The following is a 13,406-nucleotide window of genomic DNA, read 5'->3' on the forward strand; positions in this document are numbered from 1 at the left end:
AACCATTCTTAGTTCATGATCAACACAAATCAAGCCTTGGCCTGTGCAGACCCAAGCAGTAAACCATTATATTTCTCATCACGTGGGACTGTTACTTTCTATTTACTCTTTATCTTCCCAAAACAGGAGACAGCTTTCATCTATAAAACTCTAGCATCAAACACAGTTGGCACTTAGATATTTGTTATATAAAACTGACTTTAATGATCCACACCATAGAATACATTAGCACTACTGTCTTGATTTGGATAGCTTTGGCTTATATTTGAAAATAACCTGCTGAATTAAGTCCTATTCATGTTTCTCTATAAAACTTTAAAATCTTCTTCATGGGTGAATCTCTATGATTTGAAAGGTTGAGTTTATCCTTTGTAAAAAGCTAATAAATAAGTTCAATACTAAACAAAGGAAACCAGTAAGATCTACCCAGACACACCACTAAATCTCTAACTCAGTTTTTTGGTCTGGAAGTTGAAGACAATAACAAATGCCTTAACTGACTCTAAAAAAAATCAAATGAGAGGCCAGCATTTTGGTGCAGCAGGTAAAGCCATTACCTGCAACAATGGCATGCCATATGGACACCAGTTGGTGTTTCAGCTTCTCCACTTCCAACCCAGCTCTCTGCTAATGGCCTAGAAAAGGCAGTGGAAGATGGCTCAAGTCCTTGCGCCCTTGCACTCACTGGGGAGGCAAGGATGAAGGTACAGGCTGCTGGCTTCAGCCTAGCACAGCTCTGGTCACTGCAGCCATTTGGGGAGTGAACCAGTGGATGAAAGAGCTCTCCCTCTCTCTAGCTCACTTGCTCACTCACGCTCTGTTATAACCCTGCTTTTAAAATAAATAAATAAACAAATCTTTAAAAAAAAAAGAATCAGGGTCCAGCACTGTGATGTAGTGGGTAAAGCTGCCACTTGCAGTGCCGGCATCCCATATGGGTGCTAGTTCAAGTCCCGGCTGTTCCATTTCTGATCCAGCTCTCTGCTGTGGCCTGGAAAGGCAGTAGAAGATGGCCCAAGTCCTTGGGCCCTTGTGCCCTCATGGGAGACCTGGAAGAAGCTCCTGGCTCCCAGCGTTGGATCAGCGCAACTCTGGCCATTGCAGCCATCTAGGGAGTGAACCAGTGGATAGGAAGATCTCTCTCTCTCTCTGACTCTGTTAACTCTGCTTTTCAAATAAATACATAAATTTTTAAAATAATAACAATAATATATGGTTTATACCAAGCACACCACCAAAAATTCAGGACTAAGGCGATACACCATCAGCAGGAAGCTATCACCTTTTTGTCTTCTGTAATAGGGCATGACAAAGTAAGGCACAACTGCACAGTCAATACAAGACCAGCTGGCCACTTGGAAAATGATAAATAAGCTAATCCCTTTGCATATAACTCTGTAAAGCGCCTCAACTCAAAAAGGATTTAGTTACATCCAGGGCTTGCAGTCCTGCAAAACTGTTTTACAAATGTGAGGTATTATTACTAGCTACAAATAAAGAGGCATTACCTAGCAACGGAGAACATAAAAGATCTCTATCTCTGTTGGATTCCTTTACTTGATTTTCTGATTGGCTCAATACACTTTCCTCGAGAGAAGAGAAGTCTGTCACTTCGATACCTTCTGTTCTCACATTAAATCTGGTCTGAGATGTATCCAGGGTTTGGGAAGAGTCCGTTTCTTGAGGAAGACAATGCCAAGATTCTGTTTTCTAAAACAATAATTTTAAAGGAAAACATGCTAAGTCATTCACTGAATTACCATACACATTAACATTTAGATCAAAATGTCCACTCACATGGCATACTGCATCCAACTTAATAACATTTTCTCCAAAGTTTGGAAAAAGTAAAACTCTTCCTTTTCTGTTTCCCAGAATATTAAGTACATTTTAGATGTCTTCCCATTACTAACCATCTCCTAAAGTGTTGAACAAATCACTGGTATTTCAGCTATATTTGCAGTTAGTTCTCTTCATTAAGTCGATAGATTTGGTTTTCTTAGATGAAACTTCAGTTTGATTATAAAACTGAAGAAAAAAAATTCCAAAACCCAAAATTGCAGTACAGGTTGAATATCCCTTATCCAAAAAGTTGAAATGATCTGAAGTCCAAAACTTTTGAGCAGACGTTTTAGACTCCAGAACACTTCAGATTTTCAATATTCAGGACATTTTGACCTTCACATTTTCAGGTTAAAAATGCTCAAGTAGTGAAATCTACGCAAACAACCCAAAATCCAAAAACTTCTGAAATCCGAAACACTTCTGACCTCAAGCATTTCGGGTAAGAGATATTCACCTTCTATCTGTGGTCACTCTAAAATTTTCTTAGCAATTCTAATTTCTAGAAGACTCTTGGCTGTTCTCAGAATATAACAGTGTCATATCAACCACAAGCAGTATTCAGCCCCTTAAAATATTTACTCTTATATTACTGGCATAATTTACAGCAACCTTTCTCAAACTAGCTTTTCCAACTTTCAATTCCTTTCAGACTGATATTTTATTAAAATACTAATAATAAACCAATCTTTGAAACTGATCAAAAAGTCTAGAAAATGAAATTTAAAAGGTATATAAGCTAAAATACAAAACATAAGCCCAAATGTTTGATTTCTAGTTGTTAAAAAATTATAAAATTACTCTGTCAAACTGCTATATATGTTTGTAAACACTTCCTTTTAATTTTCATACTTACCTCAACAGAACAGTAAAAAGCAATTCATTAACTGGCATTCACCCACAGATAATATTATGCAGCAATGTTGAATTAAAGTTACATTATTGGGGCCGACGCTGTGGCACAGCAGGTAAAAGCTGCCACCTGCAATGCTGGCACCCCACACGGGCACCAATTTGAGTCCCGGCTGCTCCACTTGCGATCCAGCTCTCTGCTATGGCCTGGGAAAGTAGTAGAACATGCCCCAAGTCCTTGAGGCCCTGCACCCGCGTGGGAGACCCGGAAGAAGTTCCTGGCTTTGGATTGGCACAGCTCTGTCCATTATGGCCAATTGGGGAGGGAACCTGCTGATGGAAGACACACACCCCCCTTTCTCTCTCTCTCTCTCTCCTTCTCTTTCTCTCTCTCCTCTGTGTAACTCTTTCAAATAAATAAATAAATCTTTAAAAAAAAGTTACATTAAATACTAACAGTGGTCATTTTTAAAGACATTTTCCTTTTAAATTTCATATTAGCCAATAAATAAGTCTATTCTTCCTATTGTGCTATGAAAGTATTCTTTTATTCTCATTTTAAATCACAGGAATAGGAATGAACACAAAATTAGATCAAGTTATATTACAGCATCTTTTTTTCCTAATTAAACCTGAAAAAGCATAGAGATACACTTATTTATACTGAAACATATTCATATTTTTTACTTGGTATTAGTAGATCATACTTTTAAATTGTATTTGCTAACATGTTTTAGCACTTTAATACATATACCCATAAAGTCATAAATAAGAGTAATTGGGCATTTTCAAATGCTTTGTTTTCTAGCCTTATTCCATAATGTTTTTTTATTTACTTTAACAAGGAAATTCAATGTTCCTTAAATTCCTTAAATTCAATGTTCCTTAAAAATATAAAATTTCACCAGTAAATCTATTAGTTCTAAACACTTGTGATATTTGATACTATAATAACTTTTTCAATTTCTTCTTTAGTAATCCTAGAGCACCTGTAAAAATTTTGATAGGTTTGTATAAACTCTATTCCATTCTTTTTCCCTCCTTCCTGGTTGTATTTACCAGGAGTGTACCTACTTTTCCACATTTCTTGAATTAACAATTTTATTGTATCTACTCACCTGTTTCTATTTTCCTCTTTACCATGTTTCCTCTACTTTAGTTTTTCATTCTCTAAAATCTTTAAATAATTTTTCTTTTAATTTTTCTTTATTTAGATAAAACATATATTGATGGCAACCTTAGATATACTAATGCATTGATTTTCCTTATTCTATAAGTAGTCTGTTACTGGATTATTCTTCATTGATCTTAAAATGTTTCTAACAGAATATAGATGCTCTCTTAATTTCCAGATAACCCAGCATCCATGAAAAGATGTATTACAATTTAGAAAAACTCTCACAAACACTTTCCAACAAGACTTTTGTCTTTTAAAGGTATCTCAGTATTTAAAATTCATTAATAAATGATCACATAGTTATTTTTTTAAAAAGACACTCAACCATCTATTATATACTGTCAGTTATGTAAATATATGCAAAGAAGAAAGACTGGAGAGAAATATGCTAAAATACCAACACTATTCACCATTGACTTGTGAGATTCTGGGGCATCAGATCTTTGACCATCCCTAATAGCCTACTATTCTATGCTGGATAAATTAGTCAAAATCATACTCAGGTTTCAGAGCTTGAAAACTAATTTTGAGATTTATCAGAGAAAAATAAAGCAGTAAAGGATGTTGAAAAAGAATAATCAGAGGAATAGAAAGAAAATCAGTAAAATCCATAAAAGGAAATCACTTTAAGAAATTATGCAATGGTTAACAGTGTCAAATGTTATTTATTGCACCTAAGATGAAAACAGAAATGTATTCACTGTATTCAGCTATACAAATGTCAATGACACCTGCTTTCCCAGGGTTTGGGTCAAAACAAAGTAGATCAAACTGAAGAAGAGGAGGATTCTAGCCAATGCACTAGTAATAAAATGAAATATAAACCAAATACAATAAAAGGAAAAAATAAAATACAACTGATATGATTGCCTACATAGAAAGTCCTAAAGACTCTTCCATAAATAGCTAATAGTTATAGTAAATGAGATTAGCAAGATCACAGAATACAAAGCTAATATAAAGAGTCAATTATATTTCTATCTATGAGAGTGGTTCAAAAAGTTTGGGAAAAAAGGGAATGACAAGATAACTTTAAAGATGGGCATTCAAGGGCTGGCCCTGTAGCATAGTGGGTAAAGCTGCCACCTGCAGTGCTGGCAGCCCATATGGGCACCAGTTTGAGTCGTGGCTGCTCTACTTCTGATCCAGCTCTCTGCTATGGCCTGGGAAGGCAGTACAAGATGGCCCAAGTCACTGGATCTCCACACCCGTGCGGGAGACCCGGAAGAACCTCCTGGCTTCAGATCAGTGCAGCCCTAGCCATGGTGGCCAATCGGGGTGGGAACCAGCAGATGAAGACTAATCTCTCTCTCTCTCTGCAGCTCTTTCAAATAAATAAATCTTAAAAAAAAAAAAAAAAAAAAAAGATGGGCACTTGACCTAGTGGTTAATCCACCATTTGGGATGCCTGCATCTCATATTGGAATGTCTGGGTACAAGTTCCAGCTTCCAGCTAACACACACCCTGGTGGCAACAGGTGATGCCCTAAGCAGCTGGATTCCTGCCACCACTTTGAGGACTTAGATTATGTTCCTGGTTCCCAGCTCTGGCCTGAAAAAACCAGGAAATGGGAGCTCTGTCTGTCTCTCAAATAATAATAAAAACTTAAAAAATTAAATAGAAAGCTAAGTTTAGCTTGGTGCAAAAACAATTCCAGGAGCCAGGCTGCAGTGTAGCCAGCACATGGAAGATCTCTTTGTTTCTCCCTCTCTATATATAACTCTTTCAAATAAATAAATCATTTTTTAAAAAATGTTAAGATCCATGCATTTTTTCATGGTAAGCATTTTCCATGAACTTTATAATAATTTTTCTTTCTGCCTAACAGTCTTCAAGCTACGACATCAGTTTTCAGCTTTCAGTTCCAGATCATATGTTCTCCTGGTTCTCAAGCCTTTAGTCTTGGACAACAACTATACAACTATACAACAACTATACAAGCACCAACAGCTCTCCTGAGTCTTCAGCTTACAGATCTTGGGACTTCTCAGCCCCTAGAGTCATAGAGGCCAATTCTTTTTACTAAATCTCTTTATTAACATCCATCTTTAACATCCATTTTATTGATTCTATTTCTTTTTAAATATTTATTTTCATCTTGAAAGGCAGAGCAAGAGTGACAGCAAAAGCAAGAGAGAAAATCTTCCATCCACAGGTTTGTTCCCCTAATCACCAATTGTCTTCCACTAAGCCAGACCTTAGGGGTCAACATTATGGCATAGTGGGTTAAGCTGCGGCCTGCAGGACCAGCATCTTATATGGGTGCCGGTTTAAGTCCTGGCTGCTCCTCTTCAGATCCAGCTCCCTGCTAAGAGCCTAAGAAAGTAGCGGAGGATGGCCCAAGTGCTTGAACCACTCCACCCACGTGGGAGACCTGGCAGAAGCTCCTGGCTCTTGGCTTCAGCCTGGCCCAACTCCAGTCATTGCAGCCATTTGGAGAGTGAACCAACAGATGGAAGAGCTCTCTCTGTCTCTCCTCCTCTCCCTCTCTATGTAACTCTGACTTTCAAATAAATAAATAAATCTTTTTAAAAAGTCAGACATTAAAGAGATCTGTAAAAATGTAAAACAATGCTACTCTTCTAATTCTTCTTGTTTGTTTTGGGAAAGTCACCTTTCACATTAAAACATTGTTAAAGGGGGCTGGCATTGTGGTGTAGTAGGCTAAGCAAGCCTCAGCCTGTGGCGCCAGCATCCCATATGGACACCCAGCTGCTCCTCTTCCAATCCATCTCCCTGCTTATGACCTAGGAAAGCAGTAGAAGATGGCTCAAGTGCTTGGAGCCCTGCACCCACGTGAGAGACCTGGAAGAAGCATCTCGCTCCTGGCTCCTGGCTCCTGGCTTGGGATCAGCCCAGCTCTGGCCATTGTAGCCATTTGAGGAGTAAACCATTAGATTGAAGACCTTTCTCTCTGTCTTTCCCTCTATCTGTAACTCTGCTTCTCAAATAAATAAATATATATAATTAATATATATTTTTATTTACGGAGGTGGACATTTGACACAGCAGTTGTCACTTGGGACACCCACATCCCATATCTGGAATGCCTTGGCTCCTTTGTTTCTGATCCAGTGTGCACTTTGGTAAGAGACTGTGTAAGCCCCAGCTCTATCTACCAGGAAGCAAACAAACGACATTCAGGCAAAGGAACTGGTTCAAATCAGCTGGATCCAACATGGTGTCCAGATTAACTGCAGTGGACCTCCAACTTCATTATAATACATTAGCATAGTAAAATCACTCTCTTGCACCATGAAAGTTTACAATTTCCAGGACAGCCTACTGAAACAACCATCCAAGGAGATTAGAGGTGGATCCCTAATTCTTAGAAGTTGCTTCCCCCTTCCCAAAAATAAGATAAATATTCTACCCAGATATTAACATTCATTTCCTGGAACTCAAAATGCCAAACCCCAACCACACTCAGGGCTGCTCTGTCTGTGGAGAATCCTGTTCTTTGCCACTTTCTTTAATAAAATTCTTGTTTTCATTTTGCTGGGTCACAACTGATTCCTATCCCTCACTTAGGCCAAAGACTCTCCTGAGGGCATGAAGGGGCCCACACAGCTGTCCAGTATCATTGGGAAGCAGCAGTGATGGCACAAATACCTGGATCAGTATCAACCACATGGGAGACCTGCATTGAGTTCTGGGCTTGGGGCTTCTGTTTGGCCCAGGCTCAACAGTTATGGCCATCTGGAGAGTGAACCAGAAAATGGATGATCTCTCTCTGCCTGTCTCTCTCTGTGTCTCTCTGCTTCTGTGTGTGTATGCATGTGTTTGTGTGTCTGCTTTTCAAATAAAATGAAAATACATAAAAATTTTAAAATAAAATATAATGGGTTTATTGTTTTTAAATAGATTTTAAATATTTTAATTTTGAATGGTAAATATCTAAAGAATCCTTTTTAAGAATATGGAGTCCTGGCCAGCGCTGCGGCTCACTAGGCTAATCCTCCGCCTTGCGGCGCCGGCACACAGGGTTCTAGTCCCGGTTGCCTCTCTTCCAGGCCAGCTCTCTGCTGTGGCCAGGGAGTGCAGTGGAGGATGGCCCAGGTGCTTGGGCCCTGCACCCATGGGAGACCAGGAGAAGCACCTGGCTCCTGCCTTCGGTTCAGCGCGGTGCACCGGCCGCAGCGTGCCGGCCACAGCAGCCATTGGAGGGTGAACCAACGGCAAAAGGAAGACCTTTCTCTCTCTCTCTCTCTCTCTCTCTCTCTCTCTCACTGTCCACTCTGCCTGTCAAAAAAAAAAAAAAAAAAAAAAAGAATATGGAGTCCTAAGATTTAAAATAAAAAGAAAAGTGAACTGCTATTCTACAGAAAGGTCTATTAGGAAATAAGGATGTTAGAGTCATTTAGACTTTCCATTCTTCACAGCTAAATCAGAATTTCTTGCACTGTTTATCAAAAGAAAAATTGCTTGACAATTACAGAAGACATACCTGATCATCCCCAGAACCCCACTGAGTTGTTGTTTCCAAAGAGACAGCGTTAGTATCAGAAATTTGTGTTCTACTACTGCCTTGATATAATGACTGTTGCCATACACGACAGGTCAATGGAACCTGAAAATCAAAAGCAGACTTAAATATAGTAATAATGCCACTATGACTGTATAGTGATAAAAGTAACCTAATATTTAGATCACATTTCTCAGCTGGTAAATTACTTTTCACATGTATAACATTTCAACTTCACAATCACTGTCCAAGTTATAATTCTCATCTGAAAATAAGGAAACCGGGACTTTAGGTTTTCAAGTTAGGACCCAACATACTTTCCCACAAGCCATAGCAGTTCCTTAATCTCCTACACCAACAGAAGTAAGAGAAGCAAGAAGAAACAAGTTGTTGGGGCCAGCCTTGTGGCTCAGCGGGTTAAGCTGTCACCTGGGATGATGCCAGCAACCCATACGGGCACTGGATTCTCCACTTCCAATCCAGCTCCCTGCTAACATGCCTGGGAAAAAAAGTGGAAAATGGCCCAAGTCTCTGGGCCCCTGCACACATGAGGGAGATCCAGATGAAGCTCCTGGCTCTTAGCTTTAGCCTAATCCAGCGCCGGCTGATGTGCAGCCATTTGGGGAGTGAATCAGTGGATGGAAGTTCTCGATCTTGATATCTCTCTCTCTCTTCCCCTCTCCCTCTCTCTCAAATAAAATAAGTCTGTTTTAAAAAGTTGTATATTTTAAATCTTACTGCTTAAAACAGCTAAGAAATTCAGTTAACAAAAGAAACTAAAATCAACTCATATCACAGGGAAAACGAACAAAAGTCAGGGTCTTTTTATGAAGTCAAGGCTTGAAGCAAAACTCTCTGTCCTGTGAAAAAGTCAATGAAATTTATGGTTGAAAGATGCATAGGAAAGATCAAAGGCAATCAAACAAAAGTGGCCCAGGTCAAGCCATTGCCTCACAGGTTTAGAGGCTGCTTTTGAAAGTTTTTCCAATATCCTTGAGAAGCGGAACCAAAAGCTTCTATTAAAAGACATTCTTGGGGCCAACGCAGTGGCATAGCAAGTAAAGCCACCATCTGCAGTGCCAGTATCCCATATGGGTGCTAGTTCTGGTCCTGGCTGCTCCTCTCCCGATCCAGCTCTCTGCTATGGCCTAAGTCCTTGGGCCTCTGCACTCATGTGAGTGACCCAGAGGAAACTCCTGGCTTCAGATCGGCACAGCTCCAGCCATTGCAGCCAACTGGGGAGTGAACCAGCAGATTTAAGACCTTTCTCTCTCTCTCTCTCTGCTTCTCCTTTTCTCTGTATGTAACTCTTTCAAGTAAATAAATAAATCTTAAAAAAAAAAAAAAAAAGATATCCTTATAAAGAAGCCACAAGGGGAAGACAGAAACAACCACAAAAACAGCAGGTAGAGAAGGATGAGCACACAGAAAGGAAAAGAAACAATATTCCTGCTAGAAATGAGATTGCAAATTACACTACTAAAGAACTTTACAAAAAGAATATTTCATATCCTCAGACATAAAAATACAGCATCAAAAAAAGAGGTCATAAATTAAAACAAGTAAGTTCTAACAAAAAATTACTAATCTAAAATGTGCAAGTCATGGAAAAGGTTGAGGTAAGTACTAGAGAAAACACAAAGGTAAAATATGTGACCTGTAAGTTCTTACCCAAGTTAGCACAGAGGGTTAAATAACTGTACAACACTATAATTAAATTATAGAAGTTAACTGTACATCATTATAAAAGAAACCTTAAAACAGGAGTACTTTGAAGGTCTACCATTTAAGTCTTTTTAAAATTTAAGAGTAGAGCAAAGCAGGAATGGTAAACAGACGATATCTGGAAACTAAAAAAGGCTCAACATTACTCAGAAGCTAAGAGAGAATCCAAGAATATCCAGGCTAGCTGTATCAATTTCTGTGCCTGGTAATAGGCAGAGCAGCCAATCAACTACAAACTACCACAAATGTAGCGGGAAGCAAGGTAAATTTAACATGCAAAATTGAGCTCAAAAGAAATTAAGAAATCGCCAGGGCTAAATAACAAATAGGAAAGGAAGTCAGAGCAGTAACTGTAATCACAAAACAGATGTCACATAGGTTCTAATTTGTATAAAGCAGTTCTCATGTAGGTTTGGGGCTAAAATGTATACATTTTACAGTCTTTGATACCCCAAGTTAGTAACATACCAAAGACGCAGGAACAAAGCATAGAAAAGCAATATAAACAGAAGACATACTGTAGTTAGGATAAGTATAAATGTATTAACATACTAGAGCAGACGCTATCAGGCCGAAATGTTTTTGAAAAGCAGAGACAAAGAGACAGAGACACAGATTTCCCATTTACTGGTACCCCCAACAGCCAGAGCTGTGCCAAGCCTAACACCAGGAGCTGGGAACTCAATTCAGGTCTCCCACATGGGTAGCAGAAATCCAGCTACTTGAACCATAACTTGTACCTCCCAGGGTGCAAACCCACAGGAAAGCTGCAACTGGGAAGAGAGGTAGCCACTCTGATATGGAATGTAGGTATCTGAAGCGGCATCATAACTGCTGCGCCAAATGTCCACCCCATTAGGCCAATTTTAAAGCTATATGCTATCTGTAGGCCGGCGCCGCGGCTCACTAGGCTAATCCTCCGCCTAGCGGCGCCGGCAGACCGGGTTCTAGTCCCGGTTGGGGCGCCGGATTCTGTCCCGGTTGCCCCTCTTCCAGGCCAGCCCTCTGCTGTGGCCAGGGAGTGCAGTGGAGGATGGCCCAGGTGCTTGGGCCCTGCACCCCATGGGAGACCAGGAAAAGCACCTGGCTCCTGGCTCCTGCCATCGGATCAGCGCGGTGCGCCGGCCGCAGCGCGCCGGCCGCGGCGGCCATTGGAGGGTGAACCAACGGCAAAGGAAGACCTTTCTCTCTGTCTCTCTGTCTCTCTCTCTCGCTGTCCACTCTGCCTGTCAAAAAAAAAAAAAAAAAAAAAAAAAAAAAAAAAAAAAAGCTATATGCTATCTGTAAACTACATGTTATTTATAAAAAATATACCTAAGTCATTAAGACAGAGCATGTTAAAATACAGAAAATAACATGCCAGGAAAATACTAAAATATTATATACTTACCTACATACACACACAAAATATTCTGTTTCACACCTCACACTGCAGAGTGGGTTTTTTTTTAACCTGTCCTTCACTCATATGTGCCCAATTTAGTTTTTTTTTTTTTTAAAGATTTATTTATTTATTTGAAAGAGTTACAGAGAGAGAGAAGGAAAGAGAGAGGGAGGGAGGGATGGAGGAAGGGAAGGGGAGGTGGGACTCTCCATCCGCTGGTTCACTCTCCAATTGGCTGCAACTGACAGAGCTGTGCCAATCCGAAGCTAGGAGCCAGCAGCTTCTTCCAGGTCTCCCATGTGGGTGCAGGGGCCCAAGGACTTGGACCATCTTCTACTGCTTTTCCAGGCCATAGCAGAGAGCTAGATCGGAAGTTGAGCATCTGGGACTTGAATTGGTTACCCATATGGGATGCCAGCACTGCAGATGGCGGCTCTACCCACTACCCCACAGCAAATGCTGGCACTTCTGACATGTGAGGGCCCATTATACTTTGTTGTCAGAGGCTATCCTGTATACTGTTAAGGTTTTAGCAACACCCTTGGTCTCTACATATAAGATGCCAATAATACCTCAACTCCCCCAAGTAACAAACAGAAATGTCACCAGAGGATCAGAATGGCTGAGACTGAGAATCACTGTTAACACAAATCAATATTGAAAATGAACAAAACTCAATTAGGTCTAAACTAGGATTAACCGCATACCAATAAAACTATTGATTCACCTGGAAGATAGAACAACTCTAACTTTGCATACACCTAACTTTAAATATTCGGAGGTAGGGTCAGCATTGTGGCACAGCTGGTTAAGTCATCTACCTATCAATAGTGTCTGGTTCCGGGTTGGTGCTGTGGTGCAGCAGGTTAATCCTCTGCCCGCAGCACCAGCATCCCATATGGGCACCGGTTCTAGTCCTGGCTGCTCCTCTTCCGATCCAGCTCTCTGCTGTGGCCTGGGAAAGCAGTATAAGATGGCCTAAGCACTTGGGCCCCTGCACCCACATGGGAGAACCAGCAGATGGAAGACCTTTCTCTCTGTCTGTAACTCTACCTCTCAAATAAATAAAATCTTAAAAGAAAAAAAAAAAAAAAGGAGTGATTCAATTCCTAACTACTCTACTTCCCATCCAGCTTCCTGCTTATGCATCCGAGGAGGCAGCAGGTAACAGCTCAAGTGTTTAGTCCCTGCCACCAATGTGGGTGACCTAGATGGGGTTCCAGGCTCCTGGCCCAGCGCTGGCTGCTGCAAGCATTTGCAGAGTGAACCAGCAGATGAAAGACCTCTCAATCTCTCAATCTCAATCTCAATCTCAATCTCTCAATCTCTCTCTCTCTCTCTCTCTCCCCCTCTGCCTTCCAAGTAGATGAAAACAAACTTTTTCTTTAAAAAAAAAAAAAAATTCAACTAAGAGGCCAGTGCTGTGGCCTAGCAGGTAAAGCTGTCACCTGCAGTGCTGGCATCCCATATGGGTACCTGTTCGAGTCCCAGCTGCTCCACTTCCAATCCAGCTCCCTGCTAATATGACTGGGAAAGCAGCAGAAGATGGTCCAAATCCTTGGGCCCCTATACCCATATGGGAGACCTGGAGGAAGCTCCTGTCTCCTGGCTTTAGATCTACCCAGCTCTAGCCATTGCAGCCATTTGGGGAGCAAATCAGTGAATGATCTCTTTCTCTCTCTGCCTCTGCCTCTCTGTAACTCTGCCATTCAAATAAATACATAACTCTTAAAAAAAAAAAAAAAGAATTTTTTAAAAAAATCTGAACATGATAAATACAAAGAAATCTCAGTTACCATTATTTTAAAAAATAAAAAAATATATTGAGGCCATCTTATTAATGGAAAAATCTACCATCATAGGAAGGATTTTGATTTAAACAAATCTTTCTCAACAACTGACAGATCAAACACAAAAAATAACTTTTAAAAAACTTGATTATTGCCTTACTTAAAACTTG

The 13,406-nt window shown here is 40.2% G+C and overlaps 1 protein-coding gene across 13 annotated transcripts in view; it reads right to left on the reverse strand.

Moving 5' to 3' along the window:
- ALMS1 (ALMS1 centrosome and basal body associated protein) overlaps positions 1-13,406 on the reverse strand; it is a 171,111-nt gene that overhangs the window by 141,171 nt on the left and 16,534 nt on the right. For 9 of the 13 annotated variants that reach the window (XR_016230267.1, XR_016230269.1, XR_016230270.1 and 6 more), the window contains exons 2-3: positions 8,320-8,442; positions 1,509-1,710 (exon numbers count right to left, since the gene is read on the reverse strand). The exons of 2 other annotated variants lie outside the window; for them this stretch is intronic. Coding sequence is in view for 6 of the 11 variants with exons in the window: in XM_089327534.1 (XP_089183660.1) it covers positions 1,509-1,710; positions 8,320-8,442 (325 nt within the window). In the remaining 5 variants the exon portion in view is untranslated. The remainder of the gene's footprint in view (positions 1-1,508; positions 1,711-8,319; positions 8,443-13,406) is intronic. 2 more of the 13 variants (XM_089327536.1, XM_089327535.1) reach the window with 1 other exon arrangement.

This window comes from Oryctolagus cuniculus, chromosome 2 (genome assembly GCF_051225735.1).
Source record: "Oryctolagus cuniculus isolate XC-2025 breed Fujian yellow rabbit chromosome 2, ASM5122573v1, whole genome shotgun sequence".
Lineage (NCBI taxonomy): Eukaryota > Metazoa > Chordata > Mammalia > Lagomorpha > Leporidae > Oryctolagus > Oryctolagus cuniculus.